The sequence below is a fragment of the Podarcis vaucheri genome (assembly GCF_965113315.1).
Source record: "Podarcis vaucheri genome assembly, chromosome: 6".
In the NCBI taxonomy this organism is placed as follows: domain Eukaryota; kingdom Metazoa; phylum Chordata; class Lepidosauria; order Squamata; family Lacertidae; genus Podarcis; species Podarcis vaucheri.
Genome location: NC_138764.1, coordinates 65,865,744 through 65,888,755, shown reverse-complemented (window position 1 = coordinate 65,888,755; position 23,012 = coordinate 65,865,744). Strand labels below are relative to the sequence as shown.

Sequence of the window (23,012 nt, the reverse complement as noted above, 5' to 3'; positions counted from 1 at the left end):
CCTGAAGTACCAGGTGCGCAGCCTGGGAGTCATTTTGGACTCACAGCTGTCCATGGAGGCACAGGTCAAATCTGTGTCCAGGGCAGCTGTTTACCAGCTCCATCTGGTACGTAGGCTGAGACCCTATCTGCCTGTGGACTGTCTCGCCAGAGTGGTGCATGCTCTGGTTATCTCCTGCTTGGACTACTGCAATGCACTCTACGTGGGGCTACCTTTGAAGGTGACTCGGAAACTACAACTAATCCAGAATGCGGCAGCTAGACTGGTGACTGGGAGCGGCCGCCGAGACCACATAACACCGGTCTTGAAAGACCTACATTGGCTCCCAGTACGTTTCCAAGCACAATTCAAAGTGTTGGTGCTGACCTTTAAAGCCCTAAACGGCCTCGGTCCAGTATACCTGAAGGAGCGTCTCCACCCCCATCATTCTGCCCGGACGCTGAGGTCCAGCGCCGAGGGCCTTCTGGCGGTTCCCTCATTGCGAGAAGCAAAGCTACAGGGAACCAGGCAGAGGGCCTTCTCGGTAGTGGCACCCGCCCTGTGGAACGCCCTTCCAGCAGATGTCAAAGTGATAAACAGCTACCTGACATTCAGAAGACATCTTAAGGCAGCCCTGTTCAGGGAAGTTTTTAACGTGTGATATTTTACTGTATTTTTGGTTTCTATGGAAGCCGCCCAGAGTGGCTGGGGAGGCCCAGCCAGATGGGCGGGGTATAAATAATAAATTATTATTATTATTATTATTATTATTATTATTATTATTATTATTAATGAAGCTGTTAAATTAACCTTTTAAAACTATTTGCAGAAGCATCCCTGTTTACTCAGACAACATCTGGAGAAAAGTTAATGATTTTGGAGATTTTCAGTGCAAAAAAATTAAGTATAAATTTCATACAGCACCATCTTAGATGTATTCTCTTTACTAAAGATCCATCATCTTCAAATGGGGTGTATGGGGTGTTAGGACAGGAGTAGTACCTCTACTATTGGGGGACATGTTGTGCTCCTTCTGGGGTAGTTTCTCCATCTTTGGTCCCCACCCTGCACTCAGCTCTCACCTGTGGCTCCTGGAAGCTGTCAGCATTTGACAGCAGCCACACCTCAGGAACAGCTTCAACTTGCCAGCTAAACCAGGTGAGAGTAGCTGATGGGTCTCAAACCATCAGTGAGTTAGGGATTTCCCCAGCATGTGAAGACAGGTTCTAGCAGACTGATGGATGAGACCAATAGTAAGGCCAATGGTCAAGACGGTGGTTTCTGCACGTGCTGTAGAAGGGAGGGGCAGATGGGGCTCATCAACCTGGAAAGGGAGTCCATCTATGAGAAGGAAAACTCTGATCCTAGATCTTTGCTGCCTTGCAGGATACCTTGGGGGGGGGGGAGGCAAAGGAGTAACCCCTATACAAATTAGGAGTGGAGTCCCTAAGATGGTTGGATGGCGCCTTGTAGGTCTTCTTCCAGGAACTCCAGCAGCCAACCTGGTGCCAAACATATTGCTCTGCTTTCCTTTGGACCACATCAGTGAAGCTGAGAGGAGGGTCTTGTCATCTGGGCAGCCCAGGACCTCCATACACACTGTGCAGGCTTATGGCCTGGAGAGGTCACTTTGGTGCTACTACTGCAGCAATTTGACTTCACCCCTGGAGGCACACTCCATTGTGTCTTGAGGCAGAGGGATGCCAACAGCCATCTTAAAATAGTGCCTGATGAGAAATATGCAAATGGCTTTAAAAACAAACTAAAACACTATTCCCCCCCTTTCAGAACCATTGCCTCATGCAAACTGATACAGATTTAGTCAATCTGATCAATTATTTTATCAAGTAGCAACCTGATCCTATTAGGTGAGCTAAAAAGCACATTGATTTGGATGGGTTGGTGTGTGCTATCGCTGCAGTTTCACATATGCACAGGATTTCTGTGGTGACAATCCTGTGCACACTTACTTGGTGGTGGTGATGAAGCAGACTCAGTACACAAAGAAGCTTGTACCATACTAAATTTGGGGTCAGTCTTCAAGTAAGTCCCATTGAACTAATTATTTCCTTTTGAGTTCTAGTTAAATGTGCTTAGACTGCAAACAGTCTACCACCATTACATTTCTAGGAAAGCAGTAATTTGGTGAAATGCTGGCTCTCCTACAGGCATGCACATGCATGGTTTCGGCTGGACTTTAGGTGGCAGGTGGCAGCTATAAGATTTATTGGCGTGGGTTACGTGGACTCAAGTCTTCCGTGGCATCATTGTTATCGACCTGTTGTGCGTGAAAGTGTACGCGGTTTACATCTTCATTAAATTACAGAGGTGAAGTCAATATGGAGACGACAACAAAATAAGAGTCTTGTTGTGCATTACAGACTTTAACCATTCATGAGACAGGTAAGAAGTGTTGGTCTGCCAACTGAGGACTTCTCATGCCTCAGAAGACTCGGTCCACAAAATAGCTACACTTTTTTAAAGCGACACAAGGCTCTTTGTTGTATTTTCCTATCAACAGCAACAGTCGCTCTGCGTTCCCTGCCCAGAGACAGCCGCTTCGAACCTTACCACTTATTGCTCCCCCTCCCCCCCCCGCCCGCAGGCCCTTTAGTGGACCTGTCCAGTAAAAGTATGTTCCCCACAAGGTAGAAGCAGGTGGTAGCTTCCGGCGTAACTGCCTTCTCAGTGTCTCAGTTTCCCGCGTAGGTTCCGCCCATAAAGAGGCGTGGTCTGCCTGGTGGTTGGCTGGGTAAACACATAGGGGCTGTCCTTCAAAACGGCGGTTTCAAAACAGCCCGGGAGGGCGCGAAGCTGTTGCTCCTCCTACTAGCTGCCTTGACATCTGTTTCTGCGGGGAGCTTAGAGTAGGGTTTTGAAGTGGAAATAAGTAAGGCTATGTAATTTCTTTTGCTTTAGCAAAGGGTAGCCAGTCTAGGAATGCAGAAAAAGCAAGGTCCCCCACCTCGGTGAGTGTGTATTTAAAAAAACAAACCCAAACAGAGAAGAGCGCATGCGCAAAGAGGAAGCGGGAGGGGAAGAGGGAAAAAAAGCAAGCCGAAGAGCGGCGGCAGACTCTTCAAGCTGAGCTTTCGAAGAGCTTCCTAAGACCTCGTGGCGCAACGGTAGCGCGTCTGACTCCAGATCAGAAGGCTGCGTGTTCGAATCACGTCGGGGTCACGGGTCCCCGGGAGGGGATTTATTTTACCCCTTCGATGAAGTTGTAAGCAAGAGGAGTCGAAGGTTTATAAATAAATACCTTATGTTTAGAAACACGCCGTTCTCTCTACGCCGGCCGTTAAAGAGCAGTGGGGGGGGTGCGCCCCCTCGGGGTTTGCAGTGCAGGGTGAGGAACCCAGACGGGGGTGAAAACGGGCGTAAAAAGCGCGGGGGTGGGAGGGCCGTCGCGTTCCGCGTGGAATGTGGCGAATGGAGCGTGAGAGCGAGGAGACTGAATAGTGAGGCGGGAAAGCGAAAGGGCGAGGCCCAGTTTGGTACCGTCCAGGACGAGTTAATAGGACCGAGGGGCCATCCAGATTCATTTGCCTTTTCTTTTCCAAAGTAGGGAGGAGGCAAGTTTGAAAAGTAATAGCCGTTTGGGGAAACTACCTCACAGAGCACTGTGAATTTTTATAGGGCGTTATTAAAGCCCCTCAATGAGGTAAATATAGAGCAAAACAAGGTTCAGGAGATGCTTTTGGGAAGGCCCTACGGATTGCTTTTTTTCCTTAAAAATGTTTAGGGGTACTCTCATTTTGACTCAAGAAAATAGATTTATAGTTCAAATCGGGGAAAATAAATACAGTAAATAGTACAAAGTAAAAGTACAGTACAAATACAGTAAAAGTACAAAGATTCACAAAATGTTTACCCCCAGGAAAAAAAACACCGGCCCTACCCCTTTTTACACTGCATTCTGTTACTTGCTGTTTGTTCACAATATTGAAAACGTGGCCATTTTCATTTTTAAAAAGCCACGTGTCCTATTTTCTATATCCCTCAGGAAAAGAGAAGGGTGAATCTGAAATTTTATCCTCTTTCCAGCCCCTCACTTTCACATACATTTTAAAGAACATGGCATTCAGATTTTTTTTTGAAATGGAAAATTGGGGACTGACAGGGTCGGCTTCAGATTTGAGAAACTCCAGGGCAAAAGTGCTTTGGTGGAGCTGGCAGGAGGCTTACCTAGCTGTATGTATCAGCTGGCTGGGATCCAGCCTCCCTTTTAATTTTTCACAACATCTGCAATCTAAACTCTGGGGGAATTGTGGGGAATTGAAAGGGTGTCCCGATGCAGCTATACAGACCAGATGTACTGACACTGCTGCGTGTGGGACACCCTGACCCACATTGCCCAGGACTTCCTCAAACTTGGAGCTGGTCCTATCAGTCCCCAATTTTTCATTCCATAAAATGTGTTCCTACCCGTCACCACACAAAAAAGCCATGGGGACCTGGTGTGTGTTTGTGTGTGATCTGCTGGCTTCCGAAGGATGCCAGATGTTCATGCCAGTTCTTGGGGTGATTTACAGTAATTGGAAACACCTAAAAGATGTGAAGATGCTCACCTCAAGGGTATTCCTCCTGGGTGCCTCCTGATTTGCTGTTTTGCAGAAATAATTCAAGTGCATTCTGGAAATACTGGTTTCTGCAGTTAAAAGTGTTCCGTTGTGCTAGTGCAACAAATCCACTTTATTTTTTTAACCTGGACTTCTTATGGTTAGGAAAGTGGCAGAGGAAATTATTCTAAGTGTGGCAAGAATGAATGATTGACAGGAAGATTCGTAAACACCCCACAAACAAATCACAAATGGTCAATTATATATATACACACACACACACATACATTGTCGTTTCACAAAATATTTCACAGAAAATATAATAAGGTAGTGTATGACATAAAAGCAGAATACTACGGTAACAACAGTAAAAATCTGTGAAAGCCAATTGGTAAAAATATAAAAAGCAATAAAGACCAGAAATAGTCTGCTCTCCCTTTAAACTTTGTACAAGTAAATCGGGAGGAATGCTCAATAAACAGGTTGTCTGGAGGAGCCCCTGGTATGATTTATATGTTGGGATAATAAGAGTTTTGAGGACAAAATGTATTCTGAGAGCTGATTTTAGAATATATACTGATCTTATACAATAAAAACTCCTGCCTTTAATTATTTACTGTATTTTCAAAGTGGGTTACAATAGAAATAAGGTCATAAAACAAGCTGGAACAGCACATTGATGCATCTGATAATATTGGCTTGAGAGCAGGAAAATATGTATATGTAAATCTGAAAAGCAGTTTTGTTCTTTGCAATGCTGTACTGCAGTTAGTGGTTGGAATTTCTTTTTTCTATTTAGCTGTGTTGTTACTAATCAGATCATACTGCTATGGGGGGGGGATGATGTAATTCTAAACTCCAGTTTACTTAAGAGTTTTCAAGGGCATGCAGTGTGCCTTCCTCTCCAATAGGAGGTGCACCGCCTCTTTTGGCTCTCTCTTGCAGAGAGTGCCCAGAAGACAATGAGTTTTTTGCACTGTGCCATTTCTGCCCACCTTCTCCTTGCACAAACAGTTTATCTTGCATAGCTGCAGTCCTGTTGAAAGAAACGTTTCTTTGCTTCTATAGGGCAGGCTACAATTATAGCATGTTACTTGGTGACAAGATGTGGAGGGGAGTATTAGACATGGGGCAGTAATCTCTCCTCTGCTGATAAGTCTAGTTTTGCCCAAAATATATCCATTCATTCTGGAACTCACTTTTATTGGTTCATTATGATTCCTGACACTCTTTCTAGTTATATATACGGTACTTTCATTTTTGGAGCATTTAAACTGAAATTTTGGCAGAATCATTTTTGTTGGTGTTGTCAGTGAGATATGTCACTTTATACTTAATTTGGTTTCTACAGTTTTATTAATATGCATATAAACATTGTAATACTGTTTATCTGATCATTCTTTTAAGACCTTAAGAAATCATTCCAAAGCTGGCACAAATCCAGATGCAGCACTTAAGCTAATTCATGTTTACTTGTCGCATTCAAAAGTGATTAATGGGGGGAAATACTGCAATAAAGTGAGTACTCTTAACCAGTGTTGTGTTTTTTCATAGACCCTACCATTAGGAGATATGGAGAAGGTTACTGTTGATGTGCACATAGAAAACAAGGGAAAAGATTCTGCAGAACAAGGCTCTGTGGAACAAGACTCCAAAGATGAAATTGATGTTACAGCTCTGAGTGACACTGAGCTATGGGAGCTTCTCTGTGCATATGGAATCACCCCTGGACCAATATTACGTATGCTTCAGAAGAGTGATCATTAAAACAGTGATATAAAGGGCAGTTGAGTCTAATATTGTAGTGAGCAGTTGAATTTGCAGTAACAGATGAGTGATTTCCAGATTAAGGCAAATAGTTGTCAATCCCAGCTAGAGGCAAGCCAGTTCTGGGCAGGGAGATCATATGCAATTGATTTGAGGTTCTTTTTTTCTGGACAGAATGAATGTTTGGTTGCTGCAGGTCATCGTGGGTTCCATTGCTGTGCCCATGGTGCCTTGTCCTTGCAACCACTCCTTGGTAATTGGCAGCAGCCTCTGTGTTGGGAAACTAGGTGAGCAATGCCTCTGCCCTGCCAACAGCTACTGCATAGGAGAGGGCAAAGATTTGTTCTCTGCTGCTTCAACGGGCAGATCCAGCATAAGTCAATGGAGGGTAGGTCTTAATTGTACATTAGGAGAAACTTCTTAACAGAGCAGTTTAATAATGGAACCAATTTAGTGGATAGTGGATAGCTCTGTTGGGAATCCCCCAGCTCTAGATTTCCTGCATTGGTTAAAGCCCCATCCAGCTCTAACTATGATTATCAACCATTCTGAGTATGTAAAATTTCCTGTTCAATGCAAACAATTTAATAACACTTTGAAATGCAGCAAGCTTTTGCTAAAAACATTTGTGCTCTGGCCTGTTTCTTTTAGCTTCTACAAGGACCATTTATGAGAACAAGCTCCTGCAGTTGATGAAGCAATGCCCAGGAACAGCAGCTGAGTTGAACAGTGAGGTTAATTCTGAAAATGATGGAGAAGGTAGTACATAGTAATCATTCCCTAAATGAAATGCTTTGAGCCCCCACCCCCAATATATAGTACAGTCCTAATGGCTAACATAGATTTGTTGTAAATTCAAATGGTGACATTCATAATTAAAGTAAGCATTTTGTGGGGATCTCATGGAGCAATCTCATGAAGGGTTGGTGTGTGTTTGAACCATTCTCGGGATTCAGTTGTGCGTGTGCTTTTCAGGTTTCACCCATGCACATTGTTTGCTTGCATAGTTCCCCATCCTGTTAGGGATGCATGTGCAGAAGACTATTTTCATGAGCATATGGCTGGCACAAGGCGCCTGGATTCTGTAAATTGAGAAAACAGGATTGCTGAAAGTACAATGGCTTGGGAAACAAAGGAATGCTTTCCCTATTTGAATAGTGGAGTGCGGGGAAGGATGTTGTAGTAATCTACCTGAGAATAGATCAGGAAAGCATATCACTTTCGTAAAATCCCATATCCTAGCATTCTGCACAGTAAATTCAGCTACTTCAGAACTCTTGAGTTTGGAACTCCATTTTTGAAAGTATTGTGTTGTATAATGTGGCATAGATGAATCAGTGACAGTTACTAAAAAAAAAAAAAATATTCTCACCTAGGAAAAACCACAGAAGTAGTCATCCAAACAAATGGCCTCAAAGTGACAACTGAACATACCTCTGGGTCTGAAAATGTAAGTAACCCAAGGCATGAATATTTTATGGCTATAGCTAAATTGTGAGCTAATATAAACTGATGTACTTTGTGTCAGACTCCTGACAAGTGAAGCAATTACTCCAATCACATAATTAGAATGTTCTTCTGTGGCTTCTGTTGATGCACTAGAACCCTAGGAAATCTGATGCAAAATAGATTTCACAGATAGTTAAGAATATTCAACTTTATTTACAGACAGAAAATACACATCAGAGGAATTATAAATGGGAATGTAGACGAATTTCAGGTATATTTAAACAGGACAGAACAGCATTCATATCCATGCAGTGAATTGTTCCGTGATAGATCTTCTAATAATCAAATTGGCTACTTTTGGTTGTTAGCCTAATGGAGATAAATTTTGGAGAAGCAATCATGGCAGAAATTGATTTTCTGGCAACCCACCAAACCCCCTGGGGATGCAAACCTTGCACTTAAGCACTGGTCAGGTCCAACAATGTGTGTGTGTGGGGGGGGTGTGGAATCGCTAGATACAAGTCACACCTCAGACATGCTTATCTAACCTGTTATTCTTTCACAAAGAGTTTACAAACTCAAGAGTAACCTGTTACAATGCCCAGCCATACTTCACTCCTTCACTTGATTTCTCCTGAGGTCAGCTGCTGGGTTGTCTGCAGGAGCAGCACTTGAAACACAAACCTTTAAGTCTCTTTTGGAAGAGTTTATTGGCCAAAGGGGGCAACCCCAATATTCTGTGATGTTTATGATGCTATTAAAAAAGAACAAAAAAGGCTGCTTGCTAACTCAGGAGTTACCCAGATATCCCATGCTAGTAATTTATGGGTAGGAAAACATCTCTTTAAAATTATGCATTAATTTTATTTAATCCTACTATTGTATAGAGTAGTTGGCTCTTTGTGGTCTCTGTGCAAGCACACCTTTGGGTTTTTCACCTGTCCGAAACACTGCTGAGAACTCTCTAAAGTAAAAGTCTATAAGCTGATACCTCCTCTCAAGGGGGAAAGTCCTCCCACTACACTTATCTCATAGGGCAAAACACACACACTATCCTTCTTGGTGTTTTGTTTTGTCCACTGAAGCAGCATTGTGGAAATGTTTATTTCTTAGTGGATTTTGTTAGCCATTTTTCATAGTTATGGGCTCATTTGTTTTCAGTTTCCTTTCAGTCACAGTCTCTGGCCTGTTAATTTTTATCAGGATTTGTATTTTACTTTTTATTTGCTTTTCCTCCTGCCCTGGTCACTTATTGTGCATCAGACATCATTTAAGAAATGTCATGGTAGAAAATGTCCAGTCAACAAAGAACACAATAACTACCACCACTGTTTAGGTGAAGAACACAAAACTGATTCCTGCCTCTTATTCAAAAAACTTACTAAGCATTCTGATCTCAGAACTCTGTAGAGCAGCCAACTGGTTGCATAGTTTCATGTTTATAAAGCAGTATGCCCATCCTCACCCACAAATAATATCATATGACCTTCTCTATCTTCAGTTTCAGTCATAGTTTTTATGGTTTCTTTTTTACTTCAGAAATCACCTGCAGATGTGGCAGAACGTCAGAAAAAACTCTTGTCATCTGATGTTGAACACAGTTTAGCTAAAATAGTGGCAGAAGTAAGTAGCTACTGTTGCAGCCCTTTGATTTAGTCAGGCTGATGCAACTTTCATTGTCTGGGTCATTTAACTTAGTTCTTCAACCTTGGGTCCCTAGATGATGTTGGACTACAGCTCAGATCATCCCTGACCATTGACTGGGGATTATGGGAATTGTAGTCCAACAATATCTGGAGACTTAAGATAGAAGAACATTGATTTAAATAATAATCCTGCGATACTCTTTGTTGTAGTACTTACTTTCCATGGATGCTAATTCTGAAGGATTGCTGCTTTGACTTAACTATTTTATTCCCAAATTAGTTTTTGTTATCCTCTGTGGGGGTGGGAAACTGATTCTCTTATTTTCCTAAAGAAAAAAATAATTTTCAAATTTTGGCCAGACTTGTCATATGTTTAAGTTGGCTGCAATTAATGATAAAGCTGGAGTTGCAATGTCTCTTTTACATCAACAGTTTCTCCATTTTTAAAACTCTCAGAGTGAAAGTGTGGAGTGATTGCTGCTAAAGGAATTGTAGCAAGCAGACATTTTTTTTTAGCAGACTTGCAATTTACAAATGAATGATACTGTTCATGTAACATGCCTGAACTTTTGCCAAAGACGATAGATCATCTTTGTTATGAATGCTTCCAGCTTTCATCCTTTTCTTCTTGCCCACACATCTTTAATTAATGTCATCTTGTGTATTAACAGCTGCAGGAAATATTGCCAGAGGGTAAAGTGGCACTGCATCGGTCACAAGGACCAAGGAAGAAAGCTGGCAGTCCTGAAAGGAATTACAGACAAAAGGTATTTGTGCAGCAATGGTACAACACACTCAAATGTTAAACCTGGCACTAAATGTGCCATTCTTGAAAGCAGAGTTCTGGAAGCAAAGACATAAAATATCACTTGTGAACAGCACACCACTCTATAAGTCTGAATATATATATATATATATATATGCAGGTTTTGGTGTCTTCGGGTGTCTTCCCGTGTAAGAGTCGGGGTGTCTGTGCGACGTTTCGACGAGGTCTCACTCGTCATCTTCAGGCTGGTGCTTTCGGCTTCTTGTTACTGGAACAGAGCAGAATCTGGTGTTTGAGTTCCTATAAATACTGTTGAGGGGTGTGGTGTATAGCCTCCAACGTTCTGGGCAGAGAGGAAGTTCCTAGATTAGTGTGCCTCTTCTTCTTTTGTTCCTTAATTACTTGAGGGATATCTTGAGTGATTTCATGAGTGATATTCTGAATACCACTGGGTGGGTCATTAAGTGTAGATTAGTTGCTAAAGCTTTTGTGTCTTGACCTCTTGAGCTTGTGAAGAGTTTTTCTGAGAAGATGGCTGTGCTGCATTTAGTTGTGCTCTGGCTTGGCTTCGTGTATAGGGGCGAGCTGTGGTTTTGTGCCTTGTGCCAGCCAAATCTGTGTAGGGATTGCAGGGGGGTGCAGCATCCGGAGGTGCCACTATAGTTTGGCTACTGGATGGAGTCTGTAATATGTCTGTGGAGAGGGTCTGGGTTTGGGTCTGGTGTGGTTGATTGGTGACGGCGTTCTGTGTGCCTCTGGTTCTGGTGTCGGTTTTTGTGGGGAGGGCTAATTTCCAGATGTCTGGCAGGCGGGACGTGTCGTCACGCTTGTTCATGTTGTGAGGGTGTTTCTCTATCTCGATGGCTTCCATGATTATTCTCTTGTGGTGATGTTCCATGTTAAAGAGCAATTTGGAATCTGCAAAATTAATTTCGTGTCCTGTTTCTTTCATGTGTTGGAAAAGAGAGGAAGTTTTTTCTTCTTTTTTGACGGCATTCTTGTGTTCTGCGATACGTGCATTTATTCGTCTGTTTGTTTGTCCAATGTACGTGGCTGGGCAGACTTTGCAGGGTATTTCATAGACCCCTTGGTTTTCCAGCTGGATTTTGTCTTTTGGGTTTCTGAGGATATTGGCTATTTTTTGGTTGGTGCAGAAGGCTGTTTTGATATTGTGTTTATGGAGGATTTTGCTGATTTTGTCTGTAGTGCCCTTGATATAAGGAAGGAGGGCCAAGCCATTGTTTTCTTCTGTGTCTTGGTTTTTGGGGGGTGTTTCTTTTTGGATTAGCTTCGTAACCCTGTTTTTCTGGTATCCATTGGCGATTAACACATTTGAGAGATTCTGTAACTCAGTTGTCAAGTGGTCTTTGTCAGCCAGGCGTTTGGTTCTGGAGATGAGAGTCTTGGCTACGGAGTTTATTTGTGCAGGGTGGTGGTGTGATTGTGCATGTAAGTAGCGGTTGGTGTGTGTTTTTTTCTGGTAGATAGTGTGTCCTAGGGAGCCATCAGGTTTTTTGTAGATTAGGACGTCAAGAAAGGGGAGTTGGTTGTTGTCTTCTATTTCCATAGTGAATTGTATTTTGGGGTGTAGGCTGTTGAGATGTGTGAGGAAGCTATCTAGTTTTTCTTTCCCGTGTGGCCAAATTACAAAGGTGTCGTCAACATATCTGAGCCAAAGTTTGGGTTTGTGTTCTGACTTGTCTAAAGCATTGGTTTCAAAGTGTTCCATGTACAAATTTGCGATGACCGGTGAGAGGGGTGATCCCATAGGTGCTCCTTCTATCTGTTTGTATCTTTGTCCATTGTGGATGAAGTACGTGTTGGTTAGGCAGTGGTTGGTCAGGTCCAGGATGTATTTGGGGGGGTTGTATTTGTTTTGAATGGCTGTCAAGGCTTCATTAATGGGCACTTGAGTGAAGAGAGATACAACATCGAAGCTCACAAGTAGGTCATCGGGATGTAGGTATTGCTTCTTTATTGTTTCTATGAACTGGAAGGAGTTAGTAACGTGTGAAGTGATGGATTCTGCATAGGGCTGAAGTTGCTTAGCGAGAAATTTAGCGAGATTTTGTAGAGGTGAGCCTATGGAGCTGACTATTGGTCTGAGTGGTGTTCCTTTGTGTATCTTGGGGAGACCGTAGAGTTTGGGGCATCTGGAAGATTTTTCTCTGGGGATGATTCTTAGCTGGATTTCTTCACTGATAGGAGAGGCTTTTATTTTGGATTTGGTGGTTTTTTCCAGATAGGTGGTGGGATCTGTTTTTATAGGTTGGTAGGTAGGGTCTTGGAGTAGATTTGATAGTTTTGCTTGGTAGTCCGATGTGTTCATCACAACAGTGGTGTTGCCTTTGTCTGCTGGGAGAATGATTATGTTGTTGTCTTTCCTCAGGTTGGTGAGTGCTTTCTGTTCTTCTTTGTGTAAATTGCTTCTGGGTGGTTTGCTGGAGCAAAGGATGTTGGTGACTTCAAGTCTGATTTTATTGGCTTCATCTGGGTCGATTTTGGTCAGGCTAGCTTCGACTCCGCATATGATGTTTTCCGTGGGGATGCGTCTGGGGGCGACTGCAAAGTTGAAACCTTTGGAGGGTTTGTACATGGAACACTTTGAACACTTTGAAACCAATGCTTTAGACAAGTCAGAACACAAACCCAAACTTTGGCTCAGATATGTTGACGACACCTTTGTAATTTGGCCACACGGGAAAGAAAAACTAGATAGCTTCCTCACACATCTCAACAGCCTACACCCCAAAATACAATTCACTATGGAAATAGAAGACAACAACCAACTCCCCTTTCTTGACGTCCTAATCTACAAAAAACCTGATGGCTCCCTAGGACACACTATCTACCAGAAAAAAACACACACCAACCGCTACTTACATGCACAATCACACCACCACCCTGCACAAATAAACTCCGTAGCCAAGACTCTCATCTCCAGAACCAAACGCCTGGCTGACAAAGACCACTTGACAACTGAGTTACAGAATCTCTCAAATGTGTTAATCGCCAATGGATACCAGAAAAACAGGGTTACGAAGCTAATCCAAAAAGAAACACCCCCAAAAAACCAAGACACAGAAGAAAACAATGGCTTGGCCCTCCTTCCTTATATCAAGGGCACTACAGACAAAATCAGCAAAATCCTCCATAAACACAATATCAAAACAGCCTTCTGCACCAACCAAAAAATAGCCAATATCCTCAGAAACCCAAAAGACAAAATCCAGCTGGAAAACCAAGGGGTCTATGAAATACCCTGCAAAGTCTGCCCAGCCACGTACATTGGACAAACAAACAGACGAATAAATGCACGTATCGCAGAACACAAGAATGCCGTCAAAAAAGAAGAAAAAACTTCCTCTCTTTTCCAACACATGAAAGAAACAGGACACGAAATTAATTTTGCAGATTCCAAATTGCTCTTTAACATGGAACATCACCACAAGAGAATAATCATGGAAGCCATCGAGATAGAGAAACACCCTCACAACATGAACAAGCGTGACGACACGTCCCGCCTGCCAGACATCTGGAAATTAGCCCTCCCCACAAAAACCGACACCAGAACCAGAGGCACACAGAACGCCGTCACCAATCAACCACACCAGACCCAAACCCAGACCCTCTCCACAGACATATTACAGACTCCATCCAGTAGCCAAACTATAGTGGCACCTCCGGATGCTGCACCCCCCTGCAATCCCTACACAGATCTGGCTGGCACAAGGCACAAAACCACAGCTCGCCCCTATACACGAAGCCAAGCCAGAGCACAACTAAATGCAGCACAGCCATCTTCTCAGAAAAACTCTTCACAAGCTCAAGAGGTCAAGACACAAAAGCTTTAGCAACTAATCTACACTTAATGACCCACCCAGTGGTATTCAGAATATCACTCATGAAATCACTCAAGATATCCCTCAAGTAATTAAGGAACAAAAGAAGAAGAGGCACACTAATCTAGGAACTTCCTCTCTGCCCAGAACGTTGGAGGCTATACACCACACCCCTCAACACTATTTATAGGAACTCAAACACCAGATTCTGCTCTGTTCCAGTAACAAGAAGCCGAAAGCACCAGCCTGAAGATGACGAGTGAGACCTCGTCGAAACGTCGCACAGACACCCCGACTCTTACACGGGAAAACACCCGAAGACACCAAAACCTGCATTCCTGTACCCGTGAAAATCTACGAAAGCAAATATATATATATATATATATATATATATATATATATATATATATATATATATATCTTGTTCTTTGCCCAGATACTGAAACTTGATAAATATTTGCCAGACCAAAGTTGTCAAATGTTAGATATCTGTTCTTGCTGTAGATGCTAGCTAACCATGATTGCATTGCTTATTTGTGGATGAACTAGAATTTGACTTGCGTTTTTAAAGTCAGAACCTTTTTTTGAACATGTATTTAACCTTCAAGGGTGACATTTCTGAGAAGCTATTATAAACTGTTAGGACATTCAGTTTATGTGTATGACAGAGTAAACAACTGGCAACCAGCGTTTTTATTTGAACTCCTGGGTTGCCATAAATGTTTCACAGGTTTTCATCTGACTTCTTTACTTCCTTTTCGCTTTATTGGCACATAAGCGTTTTGATCACAATGTGTCAGATGGCCTTCTAAAAAAGTATGAAAAGGATTCTTTTTCTTAAGATGTTGCCTGTTGTTAAACAGATTTTTTAAAATGTATTTTACTTCTAGTTAAGGCTGGGCAGGTTGAAAAGTTTTGTAGAGGTGCAGCAGGAAGCACACAAGCTCTGCTAGTTTTACAGTAATGTCAGTCTACGTCCCCAGAGTAGAACTAAGCAGATCATGTCAGTTGCTCCTCCAGATTTCCCTTAGCAAGTAACATGCCCTCTGACAGCTTTCAAGGTAGGAATAATTTAGGTTGTGGAGGACTTAAAACCAAGAACTGGCCATAGTTGTATTTATAACCTCAGAAAAGCAATTCCTGTGTCTGATCTTCATGTCAGATATGTCTGAGCATTTTAGGTCCGGTAAAGAGAATATGTAACTGGCCCACATGGACGTAGGCAGGGGAGGGCAGGTGCCCCCCCCAATCAAGTAAAACAATAGAAATAACTAACTGACAAATCATGTCAGTTCTGCCTCCCCAAGTCCTGCCCTCCCCCCCCCCCCATGAAAATCCTGGCTACACCCTTGCTGGCCTATATGCTTACCATTTCATACTTGCTTTAGAAGCAAGCAGTTTCATTAATCAAAAGTGATGCACATATGTGGGACAATGAATTTGGAAACCTGGACACTCTGGAAATTGCCTCTGGTTCAACACATCAAACCAAGAAAGCCAAATGTTTCACCTTCCCCATATAGAACTCAGGGAAAGTTGTGTCCAGACAATCCATGATGAACTAACACATTTGACTTTGTCTCTAAGAAGATTATAATTAATAAGAAAGGAACACAATTGTTGTTTTTTTAAAGGGCTTATGCCAGGAACCATTGGGAACAAGAGAGAGAGGTGATATATTTGGCTATGTTTAGAGAATCAGATTGATAAAAGCACAAACCTTATAGTGGGGAACTTTCACATAATATGATCTAAAATAGAATATTATCCCTACATGACAGTACCATTCAACTACAAGCTTTCACCATAACCACAAAAGGAGGTAACTGCTAGCATGCCTATGAAACAAACCTTTTTCCTTTTTGCAGACAAGTGATCTACCACACCAAGACTTTGGCTATCCTGATGTTAATGTTACTGTAGGACAAAGGTAAAGCTCTTCAAAAACTGCCTGACAAAGGATCTCTCTCTCTCTCTCTCTCTCTCTCTCTCTCTCTCTCTCTCTCACACACACACACACACACACGCAGAAAGAGAGAGAGAGAGAGAGAGAGAGAGAGAGATCAACAGTTCCTTAGAATTCCTAGTCTTGGAAGTAAACTGAAGAAGTTCTGTTATGGCTTTCCATATGTTGTGGAAAAGAAACTCATTGAACATACTGAGTTTGTGAATATTTACAGCACAGCAGACGTAGAGAACTGGATCAAGCCATTGGACCAGGTCTTTACCTTCACAAACCCCTGTGGGCCGAGTTAGACTGGTGGACAGAACCCGCCACCTATTAATTATTTGATGTTACTATGATGTCAGATGACCTGTTTTTTTCCAGGAGAAAAAGGTATATGTCCCTTCCTGGGCATCAACAATCAGCTGATTGTTGGCACTTGAGAAGCATCTGTTCAAGGCCTGTGCTTGGCAGTTGAGATTATAGGGGTTTGGGAAGCACTTAGCACAGGACCTGCAAAGCCCTCTTACACAGCACTCTTCAAGTACCAATAACCAGCTGATTATCATCACTTGGGAAGCATTGCACTGGGGGCCTTGGTTGATCGTGGATGCAAATCCCCTTTCATCAAGCCCTGCCTTTACCTTCCTCATGCCTGCTATCATATATGATGGGAAGTGTAGAGTAGATGGATGTGGCTTGGCCAAACAGCCTCGTGAACCAAATGAGGATTCCTGGAATACCTGATGAGGCCCATGGGCTGGAAGTTCCTCACCTGATTTAGAGCTTACTGGGTTGCATAGGTCAATAATCTTACTCTGCAGATATAAAACAATTGTGTGTTATATTAGTTTCAAGGGAGGTCAGTAGCTTAACACTCTGATCCATGGCTTAGCATAAATGAGCAAACATGGATTCCCAGAGTGAAGATGGGGACTGCAGCACTTTCCCCCTGGTCTTGCTGCTGCTGTTAAGCCATGATTTATGGCTTAGCATTATACCCAAACCCTAGCTTGTGGTTTCTCTCTCCCAGACAAGCCTCAAGTGGTAAACCAAGAACAAACCTTGGTTCTAACACCTAAACTAGACAATTATTCCAGCTTTTCTTTACAATTAGTTTATTTGTGGTGCAAGCAGGTGGTAATACTTTTTGTTTTTCAGAGCACTTAATTTTAATGATAGAGGGCAGAATTCATCTAACCAGCCCTGTCAGTCAAAACCTTGCATAAGGACTGTTGCTTGCATTATGGGGCTTCCCTCCCCCTCCCCTCCAAAAAAAGAGGCTTTTGGAGGGATTGGGAGAACTCACAGGAGAGTTGGGAATCATTTCATCTGACGAGGTGAAATGTTTGTGTAGAATTGGAAGAGTGCAATACTTAAATAGGTTAGTCTAAGGTAGGGAACAATTGATTGCTGGGGAGGGGAAAACAAGCAACAATGGACTAAGCCTTTGGAAGATATATCTTTGTTGGGATGGGACTTTACTAGTAGTTCATCAATTGGCCTAACAAATGTGCTGCTAGAAAGCTTGAATGGTTTCCAGAAAAGTTAGGACAGGGAATTTTCAACAGCATAAACTGTCCAGCCCCTGCCATTCAGAATACAAAGTTCCCACCCAGTACCACTCCTGCACCTGTTCTATACAAAAATGTTGTTCTGAATTATAGTGCTGCAGTTTAGTAATCTTCTAGTTTCCTGTTTTTCTAGGCTAGGATGCTGATCTAGTGTGAGACTACATGTCTTAATTTGAAAAGTGTTAGGCAATGTTTCTCTTTTTAAAAGTATGATCAGCAATATTGCTTCTTGTGTTTCTAGTGCTAGAAGAAGAAGAAACGCAATAAAGGAGAATCCTCCCTCTGTGAAACAAGATCCTGAAACCAAATGCCATGTAGTACCTAGGAGATCAAGAGAAGAACGTATACCAATACGTGTAAAGATTGCTGTTTTTGCCATCTTCATGTTCCTTCTCTTTGTGTATGTAACTATGGAAACTAATTTTCATAATCCATTCACAAGCTTTGCCAAGGGCAAATGAGTGTATTCTGTCTTTTAGAAATGGAGTTGTTAGACCAGACAGGGTGGTTCTGTCTAGCTGCTTATGAATTAAGTATTTGGGGGTAGCTGATTAAAACACAAAAAGAATTATCCTGTGTGTGTGTTTTCTTCCTTTAGAGTTTGTATTAAACCGGTTTCTCTTGACTTCAACATCTGGTAGCATCACCTTTCTTTATAATACGACTTTTCATTGTTGAGTTCATATATGGACATTTCTTTAGAAGGTTGAATTAAAATTGCTCACTTTGGCATGTTGTGCCATTTTAGGGGGGGAAATCATAGAAAGTTGCGTTATCTCTTTAGCAGTCAATTTTCCATTCTAGTTACTAGACCATCTGCCCAGAAAATATTGTTTAAGCTGATGAACCAAGCAGTAAGAGATAGGAACCCAGAAAAGCAATATGCCAGCAGTCTTGCTCCCCCAGTATGTGTTCATGCCTATAAATGTTGTTGCAGAGTGGTTCTCTGTAGGTGCTGAGCAGGACGTGTGTCTCCGTCCATACTGATGAGCTGATGTCATGTCTGCATGTTACAGCACAGCCAGGCACTTTACCTCAAGCAGAAGCCCTTATTATTTCATATAGGACAGGCTTGCAGACTTCTCCCAGGAGGAGCTGGACCACACAGAGAGCCTGAGAAGGAGCAAGCTACTAAATGGTCCAGGGCAAAGGACAGGAGAGCTCCTGCTTGTGGTAAGGTGTCCATCTGTAATGAAATGTGGGTATGCAGCTGTAGCTCACTCAGCTCAGAATAGACTGGTTTTATTGCCATCTTTCCTTCTGATTGGCATTCTGACATCTGGGATTTGAGAGTTTAATTACACCAGATTCTTTTTGTTTGTTTACACAAATTAGACCAAAGCTTTTCTTACTCATTTAAGGCTTTGTTTTGTGAAGCATGAAAGTGATTACATTGTCAATTTCAACTCCCCTTGTTATAGGTTGAATACTAAGAAACTAGAATACTGGGTTATGGAGTCACAGCTTTTGTAGTCATGGTTTTTAAAAAGCATAAAGTATCTCACAAATGGTGAAAGCTCAAAAGTTGCTTTAAGACAAATTTTAACTTTTTAGCAAATGCCAAGTTACCTGTGTAATTTCTACAATCTTTGTTAAAGTGCTTTATTACATTTCTATCATCCTAAAATGTACACCTTATGATTTTATTCTGTGGTAACAAAGGGGCACAAGCAGCAATCAAGTTGTCATTCCTCTCATTCAATGAATGTTTCCTGTGATTACTTCCTGACATATGATTTAGTAAGAATGAGAGATGGTTTGGTTTGATATCTTCTAACGTATCCATGAAAATGATATTGTACAATTACCTATAATAATGTGCAGGAAGCCCAGGGTAAGGAAAGTTGGCTACTGAAGCTCAAAATCTTGTGGGGTTTTTTTGGGCAGGGGGTATGAGACATCTTTTTATTGCACATTCATGATGATTTTATGCTTGGTATCTTGTTGGTTATGTGTGATCCCACTTTTAATGCTATTTGCACCTGATAAACTTTCAGGGTAATGCAGCTTCATTTCCAATCATTAATACCAGAAATGTGGGTGGGGTGGGGGGTTGTTCTGCTTTAGCTGTGCTATAGTGCAAGAGTACCATCAACATAAGTAGATGGAGTTGGATTTTGGGGTACCTGAATTATTTCTTTTTTTAAAAAAAGTTACTATGTGCTGTAGTTCAAAAGACATAAGACAAAATGTGAGCTCTCCAACCCCACAATTTCTGTAAAATGCTGGCTGGTAGTCCCTGCTTGAGGGACGCGGGTGGCACTGTGGGTTAAACCACAGAGCCTAGGACTTGCCTATCAGAAGGTTGGCAGTTCGAATCCCCGTGACGGGGTGAACTCCCGTTGTTCGGTCCCTGCTCCTGCCAACCTAGCAGTTCGAAAGCACGTCAAAGTGCAAGTAGATAAATAGGTACCGCTCTGGCGGGAAGGTAAATGGCGTTTCCATGTGCAGCTCTGGTTCTCCAGAAGCGGCTTAGTCATGCTGGTCACATGACCCAGAAGCTGTACGCCGGCTCCCTCGGCCAATAAAGCGAGATGAGCGCCGCAACCCCATTGTCAGTCACAACTGGACCTAATGGTCAGGGGTCCCTTTACCTTTACCTTTAGTCCCTTTAATTCCTTTACCTTTAGTCCCTGCTTACAGGGTTTCACCCAGTGAGTGAAGTCAAAGCTGGAATTGGTGAGTGACCTTTTTGGACAAGAGCTAGGCATTACTAAGTAGCTGCCATTTCTGAATTTATCTCATTGCTCCCCATCTCAGGCATTGCATATTGGGCAAATCATTTCTAGAATGTCTTCTTGATTTTAGGACAGCCTTCAAGTTTGAGGTGGTCCTGGGCAGTGTGTTAACTTCCATTCATGTATCTCAACCGCCTCAGTTCACAATATCTATACTCAATATACAGTAGTGTAGCGCAGCTCTCTTTTTCTTTGACTACAAAATTTTTCAACCTATTTTGTATATATTATAACAGTGAGGCCCAGATTGCCCCCATGTTCTTGAAAGGGGCTGGTTCCCTAAGGCAATTTATTTACTTTGTTATATTTGGTATCACAGCTTTCCACCAATGCTCAAGGTGGCCAAGAGCAATAAAATACAAATGCAATAAGACAACACAAGTTCAAAGCCAATGCGAGATTTAAACAGATTGTGTCTTCTGGCTCCATACCTCATCTTAGCCACAACACTGTAGAGGTCTAAACTTCTGCATGGCTAGCCAAATTATTTTATTCTAGTTTCTTTATGAAGCAATGCCAATATCCAAGTTAGAGTTTCACCAGCCAGAAAAAGACTTCCTTTTAATATGGGAATGGATGGATCGCATATAGTTTCCCTTTGATGTTCATGCAAATGATCAAGGTGAATTCTTGGCTTCCTGAATGTCTAATGAACAGACTTGTCAACTGTGCCTGGCTTATTTCTCTCTGCTTCTGTTGGTCTGGAAAAATACATGTGAAACAAGAAGGAATTAGAGGTTTCTTTTTGAGATCAAGCAGCTTATCCTGGTTGTTAATAAAGACATGTGGCTTCTTTTTCATTCCATTAATACCTGCTACTTTGAATACAGCTTTAAGCTCTTCTGTGTCTAAACACCCAAATTACTGCTGCTAAGGAGTGTGCATGCGTGGGCCGGCCTGTGCATTTTATTTTATTTTTCCCAGGCCTTGTCTTTTCACAGCAGCTGTCTTTTCTGAAATGATGCCTCTCCGTGTTTTGTCAAATGGTCAGGCACAGCTGGTGAACTTCTTCCCTTGGGTTATGTACCAGTCAGAAACTCAGCTCGATCCACATCTTCAGATGTTGACCTGACTCAGTGTGGCAATAACTGTCAGAGCACATGGTAGAATTCCATTTATCAAGTCCTTTTTTAAATCAATTGTGCCACAGGACTAGGCTAATCCAGCAATTATCAAGCCTTCTAGACTAACAGAATGCTGTGCCAAATCTCTGTGGTATCACTATCACGAGAGCATGTTCTGTATTCAAATCTCAGCTAACTTTGAATTTGAAGCCGAGACACTAAAACCAGTATGTTCAGAGACCAGTGCAGTATAGCAGGCAATCTCATTTCACAAAACAGCCATGGACAAGATTCAGAGATGGATCAACTGCCATTGCCTCCTTTTTAAAATAATAATTAGACTTTCCCATTGCATTAACAAACAAACAAAAAAAAAACCAAACCAAAGATGTGAGATCCTATCCTGGAATTTCTGCTTTGTATCTTGGTGCTTAAGCTGGACACTGGAGATCACAACAGAACTTGCAAAAATTGGGTTGAATGCAGAGTGAGGAATTTTTGACACGTTTGGGTATCTCAAAAGGCATATTTGTTGTTTTATTCTGACTGGAGACCCTTGACTTTATATATATCCCACTCTGTTCCGTGGGCTCAGAGTAGCTTTTACAGTAGCTTTCCTGAATATAAATCCTTAACCGCCCTGTCCTCATGGGGCTTGTAATCTTTTATACAAAGAAACTTTATACATTCAAAGAGGAAACAGCTTGCCACCCCTTCCCGGTGCCAGTAGCTTCTGCAGTCTGAAAACCATTTTGCACCTCATATGGTCTAAGTCTGCAGGTGAGGAACCTGCAGCCTTCCCAATTCTGTTGGACTCCCAACTCCCATCAGCGATTGTGTTGTCAGCGATGATGGGATTTGTAGTTCGACAGCACCTGGAGGGCCACAGATTCAACTTTCCTGGTCCTAGCTAATTATTGCCACATAACTGTCCTACATTCTGCCAAGGAGTGTGGTGTCCTACATTTGCTGCCAAGGAGTGTGGTGGAGTCTCCTTCTTTGGAGGTCTTTAAGCAGAGGCTTGACAACCATATGTCAGGAGTGCTCTGATGGTGTTTCCTGCTTGGCAGGGGGTTGGACTCGATGGCCCTTGTGGTCTCTTCCAACTCTATGATTCTATGATTCCATCTTAAGATGTTTACAAGCAGCAGGGGGTGGAACTTTTTGATCATAACCTGAAACATCTCTCTGCCTCTAGCACCACATTCTGTACCACTTCTGTCCTGAAGCACAGCAGCATTCGCAGTTCCTGTCTCATTCCAGATGCATGGCTCCAGAATGAGAAAGCTCATGTGGTGTAGCTATTAAGAGTGATGGACTAGGATTGCGGAGACACATGTTCAACTCCTCACCCAGCTTTGAAGCTCACTGGTGAACTTGGACCAGCCTTGTGTACCTCACAGGACTGTTATGAGACAGCAAAGCAAGACATATTGCTTTCCTTCGCTTCCTTTCCATCCCAGCTACTCAACGTAACCTGCCTCACAGCAGCCCTGTGGGGTAAGCCAGCCTGAGCTCCTCGGAGGTTGCTTGGGGTGGAAATGTAATGCAATCTGTCTTGTTTCACTTAAAATATAGACCTGCCCACAAGATGGTTATAAATAGCTTTCATATAGTGCATTTCAAATGTTTACATCATGTCACATATATTATTCAATAGCCCTTACAACAATCCTGCAAGGT

General features: G+C 42.4%; 1 protein-coding gene across 1 annotated transcript; it reads left to right on the top strand.

Moving 5' to 3' along the window:
• Window positions 1–3,017: 3,017 nt before the first annotated feature.
• Window positions 3,018–18,098, top strand: LEMD1 (LEM domain containing 1). The gene is made up of 8 exons (XM_082228387.1): window positions 3,018–3,104; window positions 6,093–6,279; window positions 6,957–7,064; window positions 7,682–7,755; window positions 9,294–9,377; window positions 10,072–10,167; window positions 15,877–15,938; window positions 17,769–18,098. Exons 2-8 carry the CDS (start codon window positions 6,111–6,113, stop codon window positions 17,986–17,988), a joined length of 813 nt encoding a protein of 270 aa, XP_082084513.1. The 5' UTR covers window positions 3,018–3,104; window positions 6,093–6,110; the 3' UTR covers window positions 17,989–18,098.
• Window positions 18,099–23,012: the final 4,914 nt, after the last annotated feature.